General features: G+C 41.5%; 1 protein-coding gene across 2 annotated transcripts in view; it reads left to right on the top strand.

The window, feature by feature from the left end:
• Nucleotides 1-1,178: 1,178 nt before the first annotated feature.
• Nucleotides 1,179-22,137, top strand: part of LOC147332019 (microtubule-associated serine/threonine-protein kinase 1-like) — a 52,086-nt gene continuing 31,127 nt past the window's right edge. The window contains exons 1-2 of one of the 2 annotated variants that reach the window (XM_086288404.1): nucleotides 1,179-2,025; nucleotides 10,217-10,248. In XM_086288404.1, coding sequence (XP_086144530.1) covers nucleotides 1,987-2,025; nucleotides 10,217-10,248 — 71 coding nt within the window. In that variant the 5' untranslated portion in view covers nucleotides 1,179-1,986. The remainder of the gene's footprint in view (nucleotides 2,026-10,216; nucleotides 10,249-22,137) is intronic. The other variant, XM_086288405.1, reaches the window with a different exon arrangement.

Consider the following 22,137-nt stretch of genomic DNA (forward strand, 5'->3'; position numbering starts at 1 on the left):
TGAACGCAACCATTACAACAATTAGTGAACATGGAGGCTTGGACAAACATTTTACAGGAGGAACACCCTGCACATGGAAGAGTAGGAGCGGTAAGTATGTTTGGAGCAGACAGCAGAGTATACTGAACTTCAGGAGAAGGTAGAGGATGGGTGCAGGACATATGGCTTTTCTATCTCTTTAAAGCTGCAATGCAGAGGATTAGGTCTAAGACCAATCAGAAATTGTGGCTAAATAAAGTGTCGGGATGTCAAATTATCCAGCGCTGATTACACTGTGATACAGAATAATGTGCAAAAGTCTTTAGCCTCATGTCTTTACACTTCAACATAGCCTGATCTCTGAACTCTTTCTTGACAAGCAGTCTTCAGAAATACTTCTCCACAGTTTTTCTCAGCCTTCTCTCCCTGTTTCACTTCTTTAAGATTAGTTTCTTGGCCACCCTTCCACTGAGACCATTTCTGTTGAAGCTTCCGTGAATATGGACCAACCAATGTGTTAGTTTTTTGCTGGACACACTGCACACCTGCTGAGATCTTTTTGGGAATCACCTTGTTGGTACAAAAATACTAAACTTTATCTGCCATCTTTAAGATTTTTTTAAAAATAGATTCAACTAAAGGAATTTGAGCAGAATATGTGTTTTTTTTTTTCAAACAGACTACTTGTAACAAAGTGCCTTGAGATAACATTTAAAACTGGTTCTTTGCTAAGTTGTCTGTTATGTGTCGACACAACTGGTTCACCGCTTTTTATGCTTCACTTATTCATAAGTAAGCGTTAAATGTCTTAAAAAAAACAAAGAAACTAACTTTTAAAAATGCTCTCACATGAGAAATGAATGTGCCAAAGCAAAAGAGAAAAACTTTAATCCCGTGTCGCTGTCTGTGGTGCTGATTTAGGCTCTAACAGGCCTCTTCACACATCAGCTGAAAAACTGCCAGCTCCAATCTAAAACTGTCTTTCAGGAAATTAAATCAAAACAGCAATTAGGGCACCACTACAGCCAGTGTGTGGTCGTAGCCTGCTGGGCTGGATTCTGTGGAAGAGTGTTTGGATATTCCTCCATTCATCCCGGAGAGAAGAGCGTCTCTGTCGCGCGTAGGAGGAGGGGCGAAAGGGAATCCCAAGAAGGGGCTACAAATATCGCGTTGCTGCGGTGCCATAAGTAACCGCTTCACCCGAGAAGAGAGAGGGTGGAGGAACGACGGGTGGGTGAAAGAAACGAACAAGAGTTTTACTTAATGTGTGTGTTTTGTTTTTTTGGAGGGGACGTGCGCGCGCTCTCAGACACGAGGTGATGTTGACCGAACCGGACAGGCTCCTCCGCCGCGAATAAGCGGCAGTGACACCCTGACCGAGGGGCTGGGGCACGACGCGCGTCCGTACCACCGTGCAGTTATGTGTAAAATAATCGAGTGTTTGTTTTCCCCCCTCGCCGAGCCTTGAACGCGCTGTCCTTTGTGGCCACACGTGGAGATGAGCTCACGTTTTCTTCGTGGAGATTGTCGTGAAGTGACCGAAGTACTTCAGTGTTTGGATCGGCAGATCGCACATGGACGTTGAGTTCTCCGGGCCTTCGAGTCGCTCAGCTGGGCAGCATCAAAGCGCACGGACCACTGGGAAAATGTCAAGGATGCTCCTAGAAGGAGCCGCTGAGAGAGCGGCGTGATACTCAGCCGAGGAGACAGAGGACGCCGATCACAAGTGCAGCTTAGAGAATAACGGTCGCTGATTTTAAGGGGCTTTTTTTAAAAAAAAATAAAAACAATGGGACCTCTTGGCACGTTTTCGTGGGCTTCTTCGACGTGACACCGGACACACAGGAACTCTGTTGCTGCTGCTGTTGTTGTGTTGGTGTTGTGCAGTTCGGGCGTGAAGTGGAAGTAGCATCCTCACTGGGTCACAACCCAGATTAGTGTAAGGTGACAGAATTGTTTTAGTGAAGGGGAATCCCGACCGAGAGCCACACGGCTCGTCACTGCACCATGGATGACTCGGGGATAATACGGCGGCGGAGGCTGCAGGTGAGCTGGTCTGGGCTGGAATCCGATTTTTGTGTTAAATCCATCCTCTTCCAGTTGTAGAAACACAGTCATACATGATTACTACGTTCAGACAGACTTTATTTTTACTTTTTGGTCAGACTCTGTCATTGAAGCCGAATGCAGTAGCTATACTTTTCCAGCAGATACTGCAAATGTTTATCACTAAAAGTGAAAAGTTAACACATGTGTTTCATAAACCCAGCACTCATCATTAACCTGTAAATAAAGTTGTTGGGTTTTTTTTTAGCCATTATAGATGAATTGTTGCACTTTAACTTATTATTGGTGGGCCTTATATTAAACATGGTTGAAGTTTCAATCAATGAAGTCAGCCTTGGCTGAAAGTAATCTGTGTGAGCCAAACAATCGAGCTTCAGAGTGCTCTAGATGCTGGCTTACAGACAGTTTTTTCTGCTCCTGGCTCTGTATGATATCAAAGAATGGGGACATCCCTAATATGGGCATGTTGGGATTGGAGAAGCCCCACCCTCTTGCTATTCAAACGTTCTCCTGCAGCTTGTTTCAGACAGAGGATGAACTGAGGGGTACAAGGAACTGATGTTTATTTTGAATTGTGAATCATGCACAGCTACTCTAGCAGAGACAATGAATGGAAAAAAAAAACATGTTGTTGGTAGGCCCTTCCACAATGGATGGATCCACATGTTTGATCTGGCACAGATTTTACTCTGGATGCCCTTCCTGATGTAACTTACCCATTTATCCCAGCACTGAGAGTGCACTGGCTTGTAATGCCTTGAGGCTGGATTTGTGTCTCCTACTAGTCCCAAACTGAGAATCTTCTCTGTGTTGGGCGATTATGTTAACAAAATGAACAACACTGTAACAAAAGTCTTGTTCCTCAACCTCTGATTTTTTATTCATCAAAGGTTGTGGAAATAATATTCTTTTTAAACTTTGCATTTTAAGGCAATCAGAAGAACAAAAACTGTGTTAAACTGTGTTACATTGTGTAAAAGTTGCCTTTCACTTCCTGTCAGTCAGCTGATTTAATTATCCTTGTATTGTTCTGGTTCTCATTACTGTAGTTCTTTAAGATAAACCTTCATAAAGTTTACAACAAAAATCAGTTATTTCTCCATCTGTCCTGCTGGAGACTCGCAGCGTGCCTCTGGTGTTGAACATAGTAGCTCCACTACACTCAAACATATATATTTTTCATCATTCGTATCATATACGTGTCATATTTTAATAGTAGCTTTTCTGTTGTATAGTCAGTTAACATCCTCCTGTGAAGCTCATGTCAGGATCACACTCATGTACTTTTTAAAAGTCTCTTTAATGAGATGTTGTAATGAATGGCCACTCATGCATACTGATCTGCTGTGCTCAAATGACTGCGTTCATCCATTATGAAGCAGCCTGCTTAACCACAGGTCATACCCCCCCCCCCCCCCCTCCACACACACACACACACACCCCACAATCTTTGTTTGATTCAGTCAAGTGAACTGTGGAGAGATGAGCCTACAGGCCAGGCAGACTGCAGCCAGCCTCCTGTGGGGCTTCTGTGCACGCTAGTGTGATTATGCAGTCTGTGCATTTCATTTCTCTCATTCATTCGGTTCATATTCTGCCAGTTTCGTTTACCAAGACGAAGGATTGTAAGCACGCACTCTGAGCTCCTTGAAGCCAAATTGACCTTCGACTCTGTGAAAAAGAAAAAGAAAGGGAGTGGGTATAAGGGAATGAGGGGAGGATTAGTGGTGAGGTGTCCCGATGGTTTCATGTCTCATCATCCCCACTGCTCAGCTCACTGCTCTGCTGCTGTGATGTATGACATGAGCTGTAAGGGAATTAATCATCATAGAGTCACACTCGCAAAGTCCCTGGCATTTTATAGATGGAGGCAGGCCAGCTGATTGATTTAGTGTTTGTATATGTGAGGGAGGGTAGTGTGGTAGTGTGGTAGAGGGAGGGACAACGTAGACTTCTAGTTTAATATGCACATTTGGGCTATTTGCACGAGTTTTATTCTCTAATGTGTGTGTGTTTCTGAAATTGTGCGTTGACATGTGATTGGCTCTGTATGTCCTAATCAGCGGCTTTGTCAGTCCCCTGGGTCTCATCATCCCAGCCGTCACTCGCTCCCTCTTTCACACACAGACACACACAATCATTCTCTCAGCACCATATGGTGACACGCCCCACTCCCCTGCAGTTGCAGTCAGGGGTCACACCCGTGATGCATCGCTTCAACACGGCAAACATGAAAAAAACCCACGATCTTTGCTCCTCGTTATGCTGGCTCCTCTCTGACACTACAACCTCCAATAGGCTTGCTGGCAAACACGCAGAAGATATGTCAAAAAAAGCCTGGTTCATCAGAGATGTGTGAAATAGCTACAAAACAAACTGAAATTTGTAATTTCCACATTTTTTGGTTTGTTTGTTTGAAGGAATAGTAACTATAATCATTCCACAACTACAGTACAGAACAACGTTTTGCAGTACTCACGGCTTAACTGAAATGAATGTTTTTGATGATGTTGAACTGGTTGAACTGGTTTTCTCACTCCTCCTTTGCAGCTGTTTCCTGTGTAAAATATCTGTGTTGCATGACTTGATCAAACGATACTTTAGCAATCATTAAGAAGAAGCTAGGCTGCCATTGTACCAACGTTGCCATGTTCAAGAAACCAGAATAAGATGACAAGCACCCATTAGAAGACGATCACACTGTGGTCATAAAGGTCAGCAAGTAGACTGTGGTAATTAAAAAGTGCTTAGCTGGTACTAATTGTTCTATTGTGCAGTTTTTGGTGAGCCCAAACCGTGGCCTGAGTTTCCTGTTTGAAGCTGACAGGAGCGGCACTCAGTGTGGTTTTTGCTGCTGCTCTAGCTCATTCGCTTCAAGGCTTGCCTACATACCTTGGTTCTACTGAATCATAATTTGTGATACTATTGTCTTCCTATCAGCTTGAAGTAATCCGTCCATTCTCCTCTGACCCCTGACATCAACAAGAAAACTGCTGCTAAAGAGATATTTTCTCTTTCTCAGACCATCCTCTATAAACCCTACAGATGGTTGTGTGGGAAAATCCCAGTAGATCAGCAGCTTTTGGAATACTCAGACCATCCCCTGAAGTGGTTAACACATTCGGTTGGCAAGTGAAAGGTTGCTGGTTCAATTCCAGCCAGATCTACAAATCCCCTTTGGGGTTGTGTCAGAAAGGGCATCTGGTGTAAAACTGCCAAATGAAACATGTTGAGCTACTCTCTGTGGTGACCCCATCTGACAAGGGGAGCAACCGAAAGCACTTTCTTCTACTTCTCCTTTACATATATCACAATGTTACACCCCTACAATACGTTTTTCTTAGACCAGCTTCTTACACTATCATATAACCCTAATGTAAAAAACAAACAAACAATATATTTAATATCTTTTTTTTACATGTCATTTTTTATTCAGTCTTGTTGTTTTCACAAATCACCAGACCATCTTTTCTTATGCTTGGCATGCCTCGTCCTCAGCCGCTCTGCCTTTTTGTCAGCCTCATATCTGTGAGTCAGTCACTGCTGTAGACAATGGCAGGTCCGGGCACTGTCTCCTAGCAGCATGACATCCCTTGATTGATCCCTGTTGTTCCTCCCCTGCCCGGCTCACCACCATTTTTCTTTGCAGTGTCTACAAAATGATTGAACTTGCTGGCGCATCCCCACCGAGCAGCAATGTGCTTTACAGGCATGCGGCTCAACTAATGCCATTTCATTATCACTGAGGCCTTTAAAAAAATTGTAGTGCAGCCAATATGACTTGAAGGACACTACAGCAAAGGCATATTTTATGGCTGAGTTACATGAGCAGCCAGTGTGTGTACCAGGAGACAAAATTCACTGGCCTTTCAAGTCTTTGTTGTTTACTGCCTGCATCAGGATGCTCGCCCCTGACTGGCTGTAGCTTAATGAAACAGCAGCATCCAACATAATTTAAAAAAGAACACAAATTTGAACATCCCTGCACATTTTAGCCCTGAGCTGTGAAAAACACAGAGAAATTTAAAAAACAACAATAAAACAGGCCTGGACTGTGAATGCAGGTTCTCTGCAGGTTAGATATTAAACAGCCCAGCATTAATCTAAATGCAAAATGATTGTGCATAAACCACAGTTATTACAAGACAGTGGCACAATTGCCCTGCATCTAAATATTCATAGATACAAAGTCCTGAAACACAGACTCCCATACTGTCTTGTCAACTGTGTGACATCCTGGGACTAAAGGGGATCAGACAGTCATTCATAAGCTCAAACTTCCCTTTCGTTCCCTAGAGGACGCACCCAAACCTGGATAATAACAGTGTAGTTGCTCCTGTTTGAGAAGCCAGCAAATACAGCACAGGATTGTGTAGCTTTCTAATCTGTGATTGGTGAGCATGACATGTTTGTGACAGAGCCTCCCATCTGTTGTCAGTCACTGCTCACCACCGCCAGACTTCATTAGCGGGACTCGGGGAGCGTTTAGTTTGAACATCAGCCTCGGACGGTGGCTTTTAAATCAGCCTCTGACGTAGAAAACGCAACCATGCAATGAGCAGTAAGCCTTGCATCAAACTAATTATGCCACAGGAGAATTAAGGCACAGGCTTCAGATCGGAGTGAGGATCATGTTTCCTTAACAACATATTATCTTCTGGAAATGCTGCAGTTAGGAGTCACAGGTCGATTTCGGAGCATAGTGGTGCGCTTGTGTTCTGGCACACTGGTCACTGATGAAGCAGAGACTGGAATTAGGAAGTCAATTCATCACCTTGTAACCTTTTAACAGATTAAAATGGAATTGAGGATTAAGAAGGGAATTCAGGTAGATACGATGTGACAGCAATGCCTAAGAATTACGGAATGTAAGTGAAGGTGACAAAGAACTATTTGATTGGATTTTCTGAGGTTAATAAAGGCCGTTTCATTCAAAGATTGAATAATTATCATCTACAGACCTGCAGATTCACTCCACAGTTTGGACTCCCAGGTATAATTCTGAAAAGCAGCAAAAGATATTCATGGTACCAGTTTTTTTTTCTCTCAGACATGAATAGATGGCTGTACTTTGTTTAGTGTGCCAGCTGGTTCTTTTTGTCTAGGCATGCCTGAACAAAAGAGGTGTTCAGGTGCTCCTCTGTTACATTTGGACTTTATTCTTGTTGCTGCTAAACTATTTCTGCTTCTTTAGCAGACGTCCCTACTATCCACAAATAGTTCAAGCGAATTTGCAACATTTTGGTGATTTGCTGCAGTGAATGTCACTGAGAACACTGAGGTCATACGTTGTTGAATGTTCGTTAATTAATTCGTTCTCAGCTATTCTGAGCACGTGTTTGTTTGAAACATTTTGAAAATAAAACTCTTAGCCTGTGCATGTTACATCTCGTCCTGTTTGAGGATTTATATTTTCTGCAAGATGGTGGTCTGATCTGGCCTAGTCAGTCACAGCTGCTACCTAGATCATTGTTACCTGATTGTTTTGGGGTCTTGGACTGACATTTCAAGATGTCACTTTGAGAAAGTGTGATTCATTGATTTATCTTAAGTGAAAATCAAGAGATTTAGGGGCTATTCTGCTCTTAGGCATGCCATCACCAGCTCTGCAAATTTGGCTCAGTTAGCGCACTAAGCTAACATGTCTATTTGTCTGTTTGCCTATTTGAGTCATTCATAATGTAGTAATTTAGAATATATGATTAACCTTTGGGACTGAACTAAAGCATGCTTGTAACAATTCTTCATCAGGTAAATCATCTTTCAAATCTGCCTTCCATGCATGCAGTATAATATCAGATGATTCTTTGCAGTTACTTACAAATAAATCGTATAAAGGGACCCCTTCCCTCTAAGATGTGAAAAACTTTAAGGTGAAATCTTCTAAGGTAGCTGGAGAGGAAAGTTTTAGACGGCTTGGCTAATATAAAATTTTGGAGATGAAGATATTTTAAATAATGGTTTTCATTACTGCCGTTGTAGTTGTTTGAATTACTCACCTCAAAGTTGAAATATTTTGACCTTAGTACCCACTTACTGTTACTATAGGTTATTTCTTTACTATAGGTTAGTTGTAACTACAAGTCACTGAATTCCATTGACATCCAGGCGCCCTGCTCACTATAGCAATACTGTTCTCCCCTGTGTCGACGCCCGTTAACATGCTAACAGTGATAATGCTAACAGGCTGATGTTTAGCAAGTGAAACGTTTAATATGTTAAGCTGCATCTAAACTGGAAGCGACCTGCTTTTCACACGAAGTGAAGCTACCAAACAATCTTTTGCAGGCATTATAGATTCTGGTTGCCTAGGCACCCTGTAATGTATTTACTATCAGCCATATGTCAGTCAACAGTATTATTCAGTATATTGGTAGTCACTTCACCAGGTAGCTAAGAAAAGTTCATTTCATGCCTCACATGCTTCATGCTGCTGGGGTGTGAAGTTGCAGAACGTTCATTAATGTCCATCCGTTTTATTCCCTCCCAGTATGGACAAAGCCTTAATTGTTTTAGCTTAGCGCATTAGCATGCTAAATTCTGCTCAGTTTAAATTTTGACCTGATGCTGTTACTATATGAAAGACAAGTGATTAGAATTGATGAGGGCTCACCAAGTCATTCAAATCCATCCAGAAAATTTTCACAAAAATTGAAGGTGATATTTTACCTTAGAATAAAAAAGCAGACCTAAATAGTGAGATTAGCATCTACGTTGCCACTTTGAATCTCCAGGGAAAAGGTATTACACTGGTGGACCCTGGACTCAGCTTCACTGTCACTAAAATACAGCACCTTGCAGCTTGTAAAGAGTTTTTATGTGGTCATTTCCTCTGGATTAAATTGCTACTCTGCAGCAACATTAGATGTCAAGTGTAGTTAGGGCTTCTCTGTATAGGTAACCCCCCACATCGCAGATGTTCTTCATGCCTTTTGCTCTTGTAAGTCATCTCTCTTTTCATCTGACAACTCAGGGTCAATTAGCCTGATCAATGAAGGACAAAGTGAAAAAGGGATCAATGAGCTGAATATTTAGTCGGATTTGTTAACGTGTAAACCCTCGGGACATTCTGTCGAACAGCCGTGCAGCCTGCATCGTTCGTCTGATCCTGAGATGAGGAGAGGATCAGTTTAGTGCTCTCTGTTTAACTAAGAGTTTTCCATTTGGCTTGACAATTATCATCTGTGTCATAGGCTTAACCTTGTGAATAGTGGCTGGGGCTCTCAGGCAGCCGCAATGTAAAAATGTGTTCTGGCATATATCAGTAGGAGCAGCTCTGCACATCCCCATCCATTCGTTCAACCTTTATTTGAAGGTTAACTCAATAATTACATTGACTGTGGTCAGCAGGTGGTCAATTTTATGCTAACAGCACCTTAACAACTTTACCCTGTGTGTGACAGGAGCATGTGTGAAGCTGCTAATGCATTAATTGCATCCATTTCCAAACACTGAGTAGTATCTCATATCTGACTCTCAAGCACCATATCTTGTATGACGCACACAAAGACACACAGAGCTGAAGGCCAGAAGACTCCAAGATAAGGTTGCAAGCATAAAAGCATGTTTCCCCACGGTACCATCCACCTCTCACCCACCTCTCCGCCGCTTGTTTAAACTCTCCGTCTCCTCTCTGTCCTCCTCTAGTTTCATGTGAAGGGTTTGTAAAGATCCAGGCTGTGCTGGTGTGAGATCTGCTTATGCTCATGCTGGGTTTTTTTTTTTGTGTGTGGTGCAGTTGGTGTCTGCTGCTGTCTCAGCCCAGTGTTCCTGTCCATCTGGACCTGGGAGGTGGGGGGTGGAGGGTGGGATGGAGCAGTTGCCATAGTTTCAGAAAATAGCAGGAGTAGTTTGAAAACAAAGGCAAAAATTAACTGTGAAACATGCACACACAAAATGAAATGAATCGGGATAAGGTGATGAACTAATTGTTATCAAACTTCTCCAGGACCAGAGCTTTATTATACTCAGGATATAGAAACCGATGTGAACCCCTACCACAATAACAAGCCATATTTCTGAACAAGCTCAAAAGGTGCGCCTGCTACTGTGCTCATGTGATGTTTTATTTATGCTCTCCCCAAATTTCGTAATATCTCATAAGAAAGAGTATGTTTCTATTTTCTGTACCTGATCTCTCTTTTTGTCCTTTTCTTTGTGTTTCTACCAGAAGGATTTGCCACTGCCTCGCAAAAACAGCAGGTGAGTGTTACCTTTGTTTAACCCTTCCTTTCTTCTCTCTATCCTCTCTCTCTACCACCCATCCACTCCCTGGGGAAAGCACAATCTTCTTCATGGACAAAAAAACAATCATACCAAGCTGTGGTACATCTTGTTTATCAAAGCCTCTCTTCCCGAGCGTACATGAGGCTGGGAAGCTCTCTGGGATCACAAGCATGCTTTTCACATTCTGTCTGAAAGCTATGAGGATGCTTCAGTAGTGCTTAGGGTGTGGAGTGTGGATTTCTTGTGTGAAAGAGGAGGATGAGGTCTCCTGAAGTAATGCTGGAGTGTGTGGAAGCCTTATTAGGCCAGTTGGGAGCTCCCGGCGCTGTCCATGGTGCTGAAAGCCATGCCGCATTCTCCAACTTATTCCAAATTGTCAAATTTTTGCTATCTGCATAAAGTAGGTACATTTATTAAGTATTTGGTTGAAATATTATACTGTTTAATGGACTACAGTTAAAGAGCCAAAGATTTTCATTCAAGGGTGGTTTACCAGTGACGAGTGACCTGTTTGAGAAAACGGTCACTGGAGACACAAATTACTTTTGGGCTTGCGTCAGGAAGGGTATCCGATGTAAAGGTCTGGCAAATCAAATATGCAGGGCTACCTGCTGTGGCAAACCCCTGTGAGAAGGGAGCAGCTCAAAGTTGTTATGTGACAGAAACATAAAAAAAAAATAGTTAATACAAGTTTAAGCATTGTGCTGATGATTTTTTTTCCGGACAGGTCCTGTCACGGCGGGGTGCGCCGATGTGTGCGGAAACAGGACCCAAAAGCAGATGATGACGAGGAATAGTAATGATTAACAGAAAAGTGAACCTTTATTGCGATGACGGCAGGAAATGAACCAAGAGACCAAAGCAAACAGGCAAAACACTAAGAAACAAAACACTGAGCTGGCAAAACACTAAGAAACAAAACACTAAAGGTACTAAGACCAAAAACTATAACTATGACCGAGGTGGAAAATAAACAGGCTAAGACTATGACTGTAACTCTGGTGAGAATAAACAGACGAACTGACAATGGCATGAAGAAAACAAAAGGCTTAAATACAGACATGAGGTGATCAGGGGAAGTGGCGACACATGGGGGAAAACAGCTGACAGACATAAACCTAATGACAGGACCAGGAGAGGAAAGCTAAATACAATGAACAAAGAACACATGACATTGTCAGAATAAAACAGGAAATGACAACACAACTTAACAGACCTAATACGTGATGAAATAAATAGAAAACCCCAAAACATAGAAAACCCAGGAACAATAACTGCCTAAACTAAAGGCAAATAGGAAATAACACAAACTAATAACATATCAAAAAATACAAAGAAAACTCAGAGTGCTGGGTCGGAGACCCAGCCTGTGACAGGTCCAGACTACCCTTTCCTTGTGAGAAGTGTGGAGTAGTCTCCACACTTTTTGAAGGTTCAAAGTTTTTCTTGATTCATTGGCTTCTTTTTCACACACTGTCAGTCCAGTTCTTGTATCTGACCATTTTTAGGAGATTTTAGAAGAAGTTTGTTAAGTCACTAATAAACATCACAGACAATTTAGCAGATAATCTATTTTAAAGCCATTTTGTCACAACTTGTCATAAAAGCACATAATTTGTTTCTATTTCTTTCTTAGTTGAATATATAAAATATGCTGAAGATAACACAGCTCTGCAGGCATAAAATAGTATTTCTGCACCAGCAAGCTGGTTCCCAAAATGCTAATAGCCAAGAACTTTCCATATCCAAGCATGGGATGCAGTGTGTCCTTAAAAAAATCTGAGGAAACTGGACAAATAGAGTGGAAAAGAAGTGACAGGCCAAAAAAACTAAACGAATAGTGTCTGGAAGTCATGTCCTTAAGAAATAGGAACAAATCTAGCACAGGACTGGAGAGATACTTCAGTTGATCCATCTTCTGTTCAATGAAGCATCATCAGAAATGATCCTAGTATAAAGGTAGAATGGCTGTCAAAAGCCATTTTTAAGAAAGGAAAATAGGAAGAAAGGGCTTAGATTTGGCAAATTACACAACAACTGGATGGAAAATCAGTGACAGCTGGTCTGATGAATCCACATTTGGTTAAAATCATTGTCAGTATATACAGAGGAAGTCAGGATGATAGAGGCTCCGTCATGGTTTGGGGCTGCATTTCAGTAAGTTGTGTTGGAAGATCTTCTCAAAACTGATGAAATTTTGAATGGAGAAAAGTGATGAAAAATGATCCAACATGCAGTACCATTAGTGTCTGATTGGCAACAGCTTCATCTTTCAGTATGACAGTGATCCCAAACACACACTGCCAATACAGTAAAAGCATACTTAGACAGAGAAACACCAAGAGCACAAAACACAACACAATCAGTCACTGGACCATCCAACTGTATTTGTGTTGTTGGTGCTTTTTAGTGTATTTTTGATTAATTTTAAGTGTCTGATAGATAACATAGCTTGCTTTCCCAGTAGCAGACATATTTGGGCCTGTGGTGAATGTTTACGTGGGCAAGCCAGAAAGTCATGAGTCATGCTTGACACACAGCAAGGCAGGTTCTGGGTGGGGCAGATTTGGCCCAAATGTCACAACATACTTGACATCTGTCCCTCGTATTGTAAGCTGGCAGCTGAGTTGCGGCAGCCAGACTCAAGCTGAGTCAACACCATCAGTCAAGGCCATATGTGGCTCATAGAAAACTGCAGATGTGGGTCACATTTTTGCCAAGAGTCTGTCCAAGAAGTCTGTGTTTCGGTTTTGCTGAATAAAATTCTGGTTTGTAATTTTTTTGTATTACATAAATAATTAGAAGGTGTTCGTGTCTGTATAGCACACCTGTGCATTTTTATGTGTGTCTTACTGAAGTTTGTACTAGCTGATGAGTTAGCAGGCTAGCTTTAACTAAAAACCAAAACAAAGAGAAATAGAAAACTATAAATCTTTAAAATGAGAAACCACAAACCAGTGGGTGCTATCACCGTGGTTACATCATCTTTTATGTATTGTCGCACTGACCTGTCAACAGTCTCTTGTGCCCACTCCCATCTACACTCAAGCCATCCCAAGTCACCATGGGTAATCACACATGAAATGATGGCAGGGATCTGTTTGTTTCCAGACCATTTTCTTCAACCATCTCATCTTTTCCACCTCCTTTCCCTTATTTTACCATCTGAATTCAGTCTGTCACTGTCTCCTCTGCATCACATCCCATTTGCCTCTGCAGGACACCACCAACCCACTATGTATTATAGATGAGCTCACTGGAGTTGGCTTCAAATTCAATCTGCCTACTGCAACCATTCATGGGTAAACACAGCCATTGATAGTTTGTGTGTGTGTATGCACGTCTGGCATACTACATCAACATTAGCTCCGCTTTTTGATCCCATTCAAATTGTTTTTTTTACTTATGTAACTGTCCACATGTCCTTGTCCTTTGGTCATTTCTTTAGTCGCTGCTGAGATAAATTAACCTGCCTGTACTCTCCTTCCTTCCTTCATGGAATAAACAGCCTGCAGTTAAAGCTTTTAATTTCGCATCGACTTCAGAGGAAAACACAAAACAGAAGCACAAGTAACTCATAAAACCACATTGTGTACTATGGCACCTCAGCCTTGAGAAAATGACCCATAATCCCCTGCCGCCTTTTGTTGTTCCTTTCTAAAAGAGAGACCCACCCTTCCTCCCTGCATCCCTCCCTCTGTGCTGTGCTCCCTCTCTCTCTCCCTCTCTCTCTCCTTTGGTTCTCTTGCACACTTGCCCAGACACACAGACACCAGCGCACCTCTAAAGGTGGTGGGAGCCACAGTATGCGTTGCATTGCGATAGCATTTTGCCAGAGACCTGCTGCTTTCTGACTTCTCATCGCCCAGCTTTCAACTACACCGAAATACAAGCAATATGTTCCGACGCACTAAAAGGTACACCGAGAGGCTCGAGACAGAGCAGAGACGATTCAGTTTCTGTGATGTAGGGTGTGGTAGGACCGGCTATCTGTTTAATCTCCTGATCCTCTGTCCTTTTTCCTCTTTCCTACAGTTTCTGCAGTATACAGATAACCTCTACTCTGATTTAAAAACTGCTCTTACTGAAGGTAGCCTGCATGGAGTTCAGTTTATAAAATGTTGCCATTAGAGGCAATGTAAAAATTAAAAGTTGCATGAGATGCTTTTATGGTTTGCTGTTAAAGTGATAATCAGTCCAATTAATTTAATGCTGAACCATCTAAAACGATCCAGCTGCTTCAGCGGAGACCTGACACATGCGTTCACTTTTTTATCTGTGCCTTTTGAGGAAAAGCTAGTAGTGAAATATTATTATTAAAAAATAATAATGCATCTGTCTTCTTGTTGGGGATGGCCAAAGCATCACGGATCTACTGAAAATGAAAAGTTAGTAAGAATCCTGACTCTTGACATCTTGACATATATATTGTATATAAGGCCCTCACTAAAGATTTAGACCCTGGCAAAAGATAAGTTGAAAAGTTGCATCAGTGACTCATCACAGTGACATTTCTAGAAGCACAGCAAGTAGACCGATTCACATTTGAAGTAATCAGTCAATAATTATATGAGCCAAAAATGAGTCAAGCAGAACCCTACGTTTAAAATGGATTTTTATAGACTGTGATTCACCGATGCTGAGGTATTTCTCTGGACTTGGATGACTGGGTTGGTTATTTGGGGAAAGTGTTCTTTGTAAGATATTGACTTCCTGTCAGGCGTTTTTACTTTCATTTCAGCTGCAATTATATTGTGAAACACAGCAGCTGAAAAGTGCAACTATAAAGAATAATGTCATTATCACATTTTCTGAATTAATAGTCCGAGCCCATAATACAACTCGTGCTTAATAGATACTTTTAATCACTCCATTGTCAACAACCTGACAAAGTGAGGTGACATTTGGGCACTGGGGGTTTTCTCTTTAGTAACAGCAGCAGTGGAGGTCATACTGACTCGCTTAGTGATTTTATTCTCCATTCCTGATCAGGGATTAAAATAGCTTCTATTACAGAAGAGAATAGACTCTTGCTATGGCCCACCTGAGCCCAGACGCACAGGCAGACAGATGGGAATATGCCAAAGTCTCGCCATTTTAGTATCTGCCACACTCCTGCAGTGATACTGAAGCCTAGCGCGTGGATTTAGTTAGTGAAGAATGATCGGAACACGACACTTTTAAACACTTCCCTTAAAAACATATTTCTGAGGGACTAAAGCAACGAGATACGGAAAGAAAATCCCAGTCAGCAAAGACGGAAGAAAGGCATTGGGTGATTAAGACAAGGAAAGTGATGGAAGTTGAAAAAGAAAGAGGTTGTGCAAGAGGTGAAAGGGGGAGAGACTGAGATAGCATGCAGGGCCCTGGGGTGATATCTGTGTCTGCTCGTCCATTAGGGACCAGCTCACTAAGGTTACGTGAGCGCGTTAGAGATTCATACTAGCTTTGACTGTCCTCTCTCACTCGCTCTTTATTTCTTTTCCATCTCCCTGTCATGCACTTATTCTGGTCGTACATGGGGCATGTTAAGTAAGGAAAAAACAGTTTCTTCAGATTGAAATTTTGGTTTTTCTTTATTCACATGTGTATAAGTGTACTTGAATGGCTGAATTTGTGGGGACCTGCATTTTAGACCTTGGAAGTGGGGACATTTTTGGAAAGTGAGGACATTTTGGCCCGTGCTTACTTTCTGACACATCTTAAATAATAATAAACAAAGTTTATGTGCATGTGTTGTTCTCATGTCATGGGGACGTGAGAATATGTGTTGGTTGCATTAGGGGACCTGACTTCTTTGTGTGATGATAAAGGCCCTGTAATGTAAAGCAGTGTGGTGTGATAGTCGATTTATATTCTTTTTATGTAGTACACTTATGTATACTTACTTGTGCAGTGCATGAATTGTAACAATGTATTGTTCTCTCTACTCAGTGATGGTAATAGTGCCCGTAACATTTGACTGCTAGACACAGCGTTTTGGGAACATAGGTTAAGTGGGTGATTTTTAGGATGTCAGGAGTCAGGATGCTTTCTCTACAGCTAAACCCCTTCCCCACATGGGAAATGTCCAACCATAATATAACTGCCATATGCAGACATAGCAGATCTCTCAAGGTTTCTGTAAAATTTCTTTTCCTGCCCCCAAAGATGAAGAATCTACGGTTTGAAGTATTCTCATATAAAAGGTCTCCATTACTTTTATTACTGTCCTGACATATGTAGTGTAGCAAGACCCAGTGTTACAGGCATCAGGCGCTAGAGGTCAGAGAGAAGTGAGTGGAGACGATGTGCAGTAATTGGTGAGTGTTGTGCATGTTTACCTCGGGTGCTGTGGCTCAGGTGCTCTCACAAACAGAAAGACATAATCACACCCGGTGCATGTGCGTCCACATTACACAGCTTTGAGACACACACATATTGTGTCCTCTCCACACACCACCATGCTGCCAGCTATACCCCCATCTTCTCCTCATAAACACGTCTCCTCTGTAACTAAATAAACCATTACGCGTCACTTAACCAATTATGTGCAAACCAAAGGAGGTCCGTGGGAGGCTGAGGCACCTGGGTCTGACTGTAGCGTGCGTCCTACTAAGTGATGCAGTTTACCCCCAAGAGGAACCTAAAGTTCAATACCTACAAGCTCATACAAGTATATCTCCTATTAAGCCCTGCTTTCAGTGAAGGGCACTCTTTCCTTTAGTGTTAGAGTAATGGGACTCTTACAGCCTTTGATCCTCTTTCTCCTCCACTGTCTCCCTCTCAGGGCTCCTCTTACAGAAATCTTGCTTGATAGATCCTGCTCCTGTCTGCTGCTCTGTACTACTGCAGACTGACAAGAAAAGATTTGAACCTGTTAGAGTAAACAAAACAAAACAAATATATATAAGAGTGTTTCATCCTTGCTGATGGGCTTTGAATTCCTCTCAGGGAGCTTTGGGACCCCGGAGAGCCGAGGAAAACCGGAAATGGAAAAAAAAAGGAAAAATAAGAATGATGGTGTCTGTTTGACTTTTCTCTTGGCCATGGTGCATTCAATGAGGCAGTGCTTTTGACATTTAGCACAATGCTTGGTGTAGCTGAGTGGAGATTTGATGGAGCCGCGTGAGGACAGTGTTTTGCCCCAGGCTGTCTCCATGACCATTTTACTGTCTGTCCTTGCCTTTTTACTGCTGGTCATGTGGCCAAATTGACAATACTGCCAGACCTACCTACTTACAGTTTAGATGGAGGAAAACGATCAATACACTCTGTCCATATCCTGCACAAAACCCACTCTATCTACTGTATTTAATAAAGCCTGATGTCATACCCTAATCTTACTGCAGAGATAATAGGATTAATTGCTTACTCAGCTAAATGAATCACGATTAATGGTAACTTAATACCAATTTCCTAGCTCCTTGTTGTGGGAATTTTCCTTCTTCTGTCTGATTTTCACGAGTCCCCTTGGACCCAATGGTGGTTTTCCAGTCATAATTTAGTAACTATATAAAGTCATAGAATGTCTTACAACTTTTCCATAGCAATTAACAAAAGAACATAAATTATAAGGACTGGATTTAACTGTATGTGTATCTGCTCTAACACAGGCAGGATCTCAGTCACTGTCTAAATAGGGGAGGATTCACAATCTCAGTTTCCTGTTTCGTAGCTTGGTTAGTGAAGTTTGAAGCCTTGAGTTAAGTGTTTTGACTGTTTCCATTATTCATTTTCTTTAAACAGACATTACATGCAAGGGTGGCTGTAAATGCACGCTCACATAGTAGCAGTAAGTCAGACACAAGGGAGCTCCAGTTTAAAGCATGCCCTCCTCTACAGTGTTTGATTTTTCTGTCTAAGACTTTATTATTTACTCAGGCCATAAACATATGAGGGACATGTTGGATTGAAATAGTAGATATAGTTTGATTTTAAGGTTTTTTATGCTGCTTTAAATGTAGAAAAATGCCTTTCTATAAAGACGGACCAGTCAGGATTGACATAAGCGATATGAGAACAATCGCTTTGAGTCACCATAACAAGCTGCTTGTTTTATAGGCTGACATGCATCAGCAGAAGGCTAGTTTTATGGGGAAAATAGATTACCCTGTCACAAAACTATGTTTATCTGGTTAAAATTCGTTCAGAGCACTGGTATGAATTTTGTGCTTTTTGTGTCTACTTTTGGCTTCTCTTGTCTGGAAGCAGATGATATATTATACATGATATATGAAATATTAGCTGTTTAGTGATGAGAGAAGTGCACTGTAGCTGTAAAGCAGCATTAATAGGGAGTGAAGCGGCTCTCTGTAGATTAGCTTTGAAGACCAAAAACCTGCTGTTTCACCCTCCTTTGGCACAGATTCAGCCGAGTCATTTATCACGAATCATTTGTTAGCAGCAGCCAGACGAAGAAGCTTTAAGAGTTACTCAGTGAGATTTTGTATTTCGATAGAGAGATCACCTCCCAGATGTTGTAATCATTTTATATTTGCTTGTATGTGTAACCCGGCCATAAATTACATATTGTTATAATTACACAAATTTTATTTTCCAGTTTATACCTGATTTTTAGGACCTTCAAGCCTGTAGTTATGTTCTTTATCAGTTGGAGCCCCTCATCATTGTTCTTCTTCTTCTTTGGTGCAACCCTATAAATACAGTGTACCCTTTTGGTCTCTACCCTTTTCTACAATTCCCCTGTGGAAGAGGTTGGTGTCATTTCTTTCCAGACATTGTACAACACACATATAATGTATATTTAGCCACCATGATATTTCTGATTGTGTGTCTTTAGTTCAATTATTGTCATCATTGTGCCTGTTTTTGTTAGATGTTAGAAATGTGTAGGCGCCATTAATGCTAGCATGAATATATAATTCTGGCTAGCTTGGGAGTTGTGGTGGGTTGAGCTAATCCTCTCCCCCACTGTTTGTATTTGGTCAGAGGAGCTGGAGCGAGCAAATTATTTACTTGGAGGTCTTTCTTTCTTTTACCTTTCTTTGTGAGGTATGTCTGAGTTTTTTTTAATCTTATGTCAAATATCTTCCATGTAAGTTCGTACTTCATGTTTAATGTAAAAATAAATGCAGCCCTTTTCTACAATTCCCCTGTGGGAGAGGAGCTGGAGTGAGCTAGTTATTTACTTGGAGGTCTTTCTTTCTTTTACCTTTCTTTGTCAGACACAATGCAGAAACACACCGGTTACATATGGTTTGGTTGTATGTATGACATTTTTATTCATTTTTTACATTTACTTTATATTTTTGTGGTGAGGTTGTGGTTCTCTTCCCTGAGTTATCCCCCACCTCATAGTGCTGCGGAAAAAGTTACAGAGCTCTTTCTGTTTCATCATTTTCATTCCAACCATTTTAGGAAGGCCACTTTTATTACTAAGTCCCTATTGCTTAATTTCCTTTTACAGCTTACTTCTTTGTTTGCCCAGACTCTTATTTCACTCTCCCTCCCTTCACCATAAAGCAGTGAACTTCAGTGGCTTTTCCCCCCCTTTTCTTCTTCCTCTCTGTGGTCCCGACTTGGTCTTATCTTATATCTCTCTGCTGCAGGCTGCGTAGCAACAACCCATCATGTGACCATGACTCCCTCCTCTCCACCACATTCCCTCTAGAGTTATAAAGCTACAACCTCAGTAACTTAGTAACAGAAATCTGAATCTTCATTTGTCTTAAGCCATTAAATGGTTCATAAAGAAAAATAAAATGTCATCATCCCATTTCCTCCTTTTCTCTGAATCATCCCTTCATTATTTACCTCCTAATGCTCTAAAGGTTAGCTCTCCCTAGCGCTTCATCAGCAATACATTCCTCTACCACTTAAATCCTGACTTTTCTGGACTGTCTTCTTCTTCACCAGCGCCTCAGATCTGCTTCTATTTAACATTTGTAGAATCTCTTGCGAATGGTGTGGTTTCATCAATATGAAGCAGCGGTGGATAGCGAGTGTTTGTTTGTTTGGTTTTGTCACACTCTATTCTGTATGATCTGCTCACAATGTTCCTCACGTGCTCTGTTCATGCTACGAATATATGTAGACTGTGTATGTGTGTGTGTAAAATGGTTTAAAAAACTGGGTCATATCTACCATGTGTGTGGGTAATGAGCACCCCTGTGAGCCCTTTCAACCCTCCCTGCATCTAACTCTTGTTTTTCTTCTATTGAATTTGCAGTCAACTCGTTTCCCGAGGCGTTCCCTTTCCCTTATTTTACTTTAATGTCATGCTTGTTCCAGCTAGCCCCTCCATCTCTCTCTCTCTCGCTCTGTGCATCTCCTTTCTTGCTGCAGCATCCATTCCTTAACCACCCCCTCCCCTCCACCCTCTCTTGAGCCACTGGCTAGTGCAGCCCATATTTGCTAAGTGTATTGGAGTGCACCTCACCCTTTCCTCCCACCCCTCTTTGATCCTGATTGACCATCCAGGAATGGGAAAAAAAGCCTCTGTTTTCTGCATAAGCAATGCCACAAAACAGAATCGCTGGATGTGTATTAAATAAGGTTCTGCATGCTTAAAGCATTTATTTCATGAACTCTACCAGAAGAAGCTCAAGGCCAAGTGCTGTGTGTTTACACCCAGCCTCCATTGATTTTCTGCAGCACTGAGAATTCATTAACCATGTGCAGTCCTGCTGCCGAGTTTGTCTTTATATTAATCTTGTAGCAATCATCTTAATGAAAGCCTGAAACTATAATCATACACTGGGTTTGACTTAAAATACATGCATGCACTCGCTGAGATGGTCCCTTGCTGGGATCAGCTCAAGGTCACGGTGTGTGTCACAGCGAGAGCTTTAATGTGATTATCGAGATACAATCAGTCCAGGTTAGAAAGTGTGAAATGGCAAAATAGCGGTTATCAATTCAGTCTATTGGCATATGTGATCAATATCCGAGAAGCTACTTACACAGCTGATCGATCAGCATTCAGGTAATGAAAACAGATAGGTGAGATAAGATGGAGCTTGCTCAGAAATGTGAGCCTTTTACATTACTTTACAGAGACATATCGCAGAGTCACCATCAGACTTAACTAAACTGAATGAATATAAATATGTTTATTCAAGATGAGCAAATAATGTATTCTGCAAAGTCACTGTAGCAGTGGAAGGATGCCTGATGTCAGCAGATCCACTTAGGAATGTGGAGAGTGTCACCAGGAATGGACAAACATGCAGTCACAGCTCCTTATCGTTAATTCTGCGCAGGTTAGGCTTGGCTTTACATAAAAGTCCAACACTGAAAACTGTCACTTGACAGCTTGACAGTAGATGGAAATTTATGAGTTCAAATCAAGGCAGCTTTTTAGATTTATATCAGTCTGCTATCTGCTAGCAAAATGAGCCTGCCCTTCATCCAAATGACCTTAAACCTGACACTCCAATCACTCAGGTTTCCCAGCAGTACACACACCAAGTTTATTGTGGATGAAATGAATGGTCGTTCATTGGCCATATAACATAAGTGAGATTGGATTTTCTATAAAATTAGCCCAGACCTCCTCCCACTGCATGCACTGCCTCCATAAAGTTGTGTACCAAAATAAATACGATTGTAATTTGTATTCATAAACACATTAGCAAAGATAAAGCTTCTATTTTATTTAATCATTCAGTATGGTTGGGTGATAATATTCCTAGGGTTTGGAGGGCTTTCACATAGTGTGTTTTTTGGGTTGGTTGTGCAGATGTTAAAGCTTCCTCTTGCATAGACTCACAGAAAGTGCTGGAACCTTCCTGTTACCTATTGTATACCTATGGTTATCTATTACAGTAAGTAATAGGTTTGGACCAACCTATACAGCAAGGATAATAATAACTATAGTGCCACACTACAGTATCACTTTATTGTCAGTGACATTAATGCAAC

This window comes from Aulonocara sp. 'chitande type north' Nkhata Bay, linkage group LG4 (genome assembly GCF_057382095.1).
Source record: "Aulonocara sp. 'chitande type north' Nkhata Bay isolate Kocher_YH1m ecotype deep benthic linkage group LG4, A_spYH_male_GT1.1, whole genome shotgun sequence".
NCBI lineage: Eukaryota > Metazoa > Chordata > Actinopteri > Cichliformes > Cichlidae > Aulonocara > Aulonocara sp. 'chitande type north' Nkhata Bay.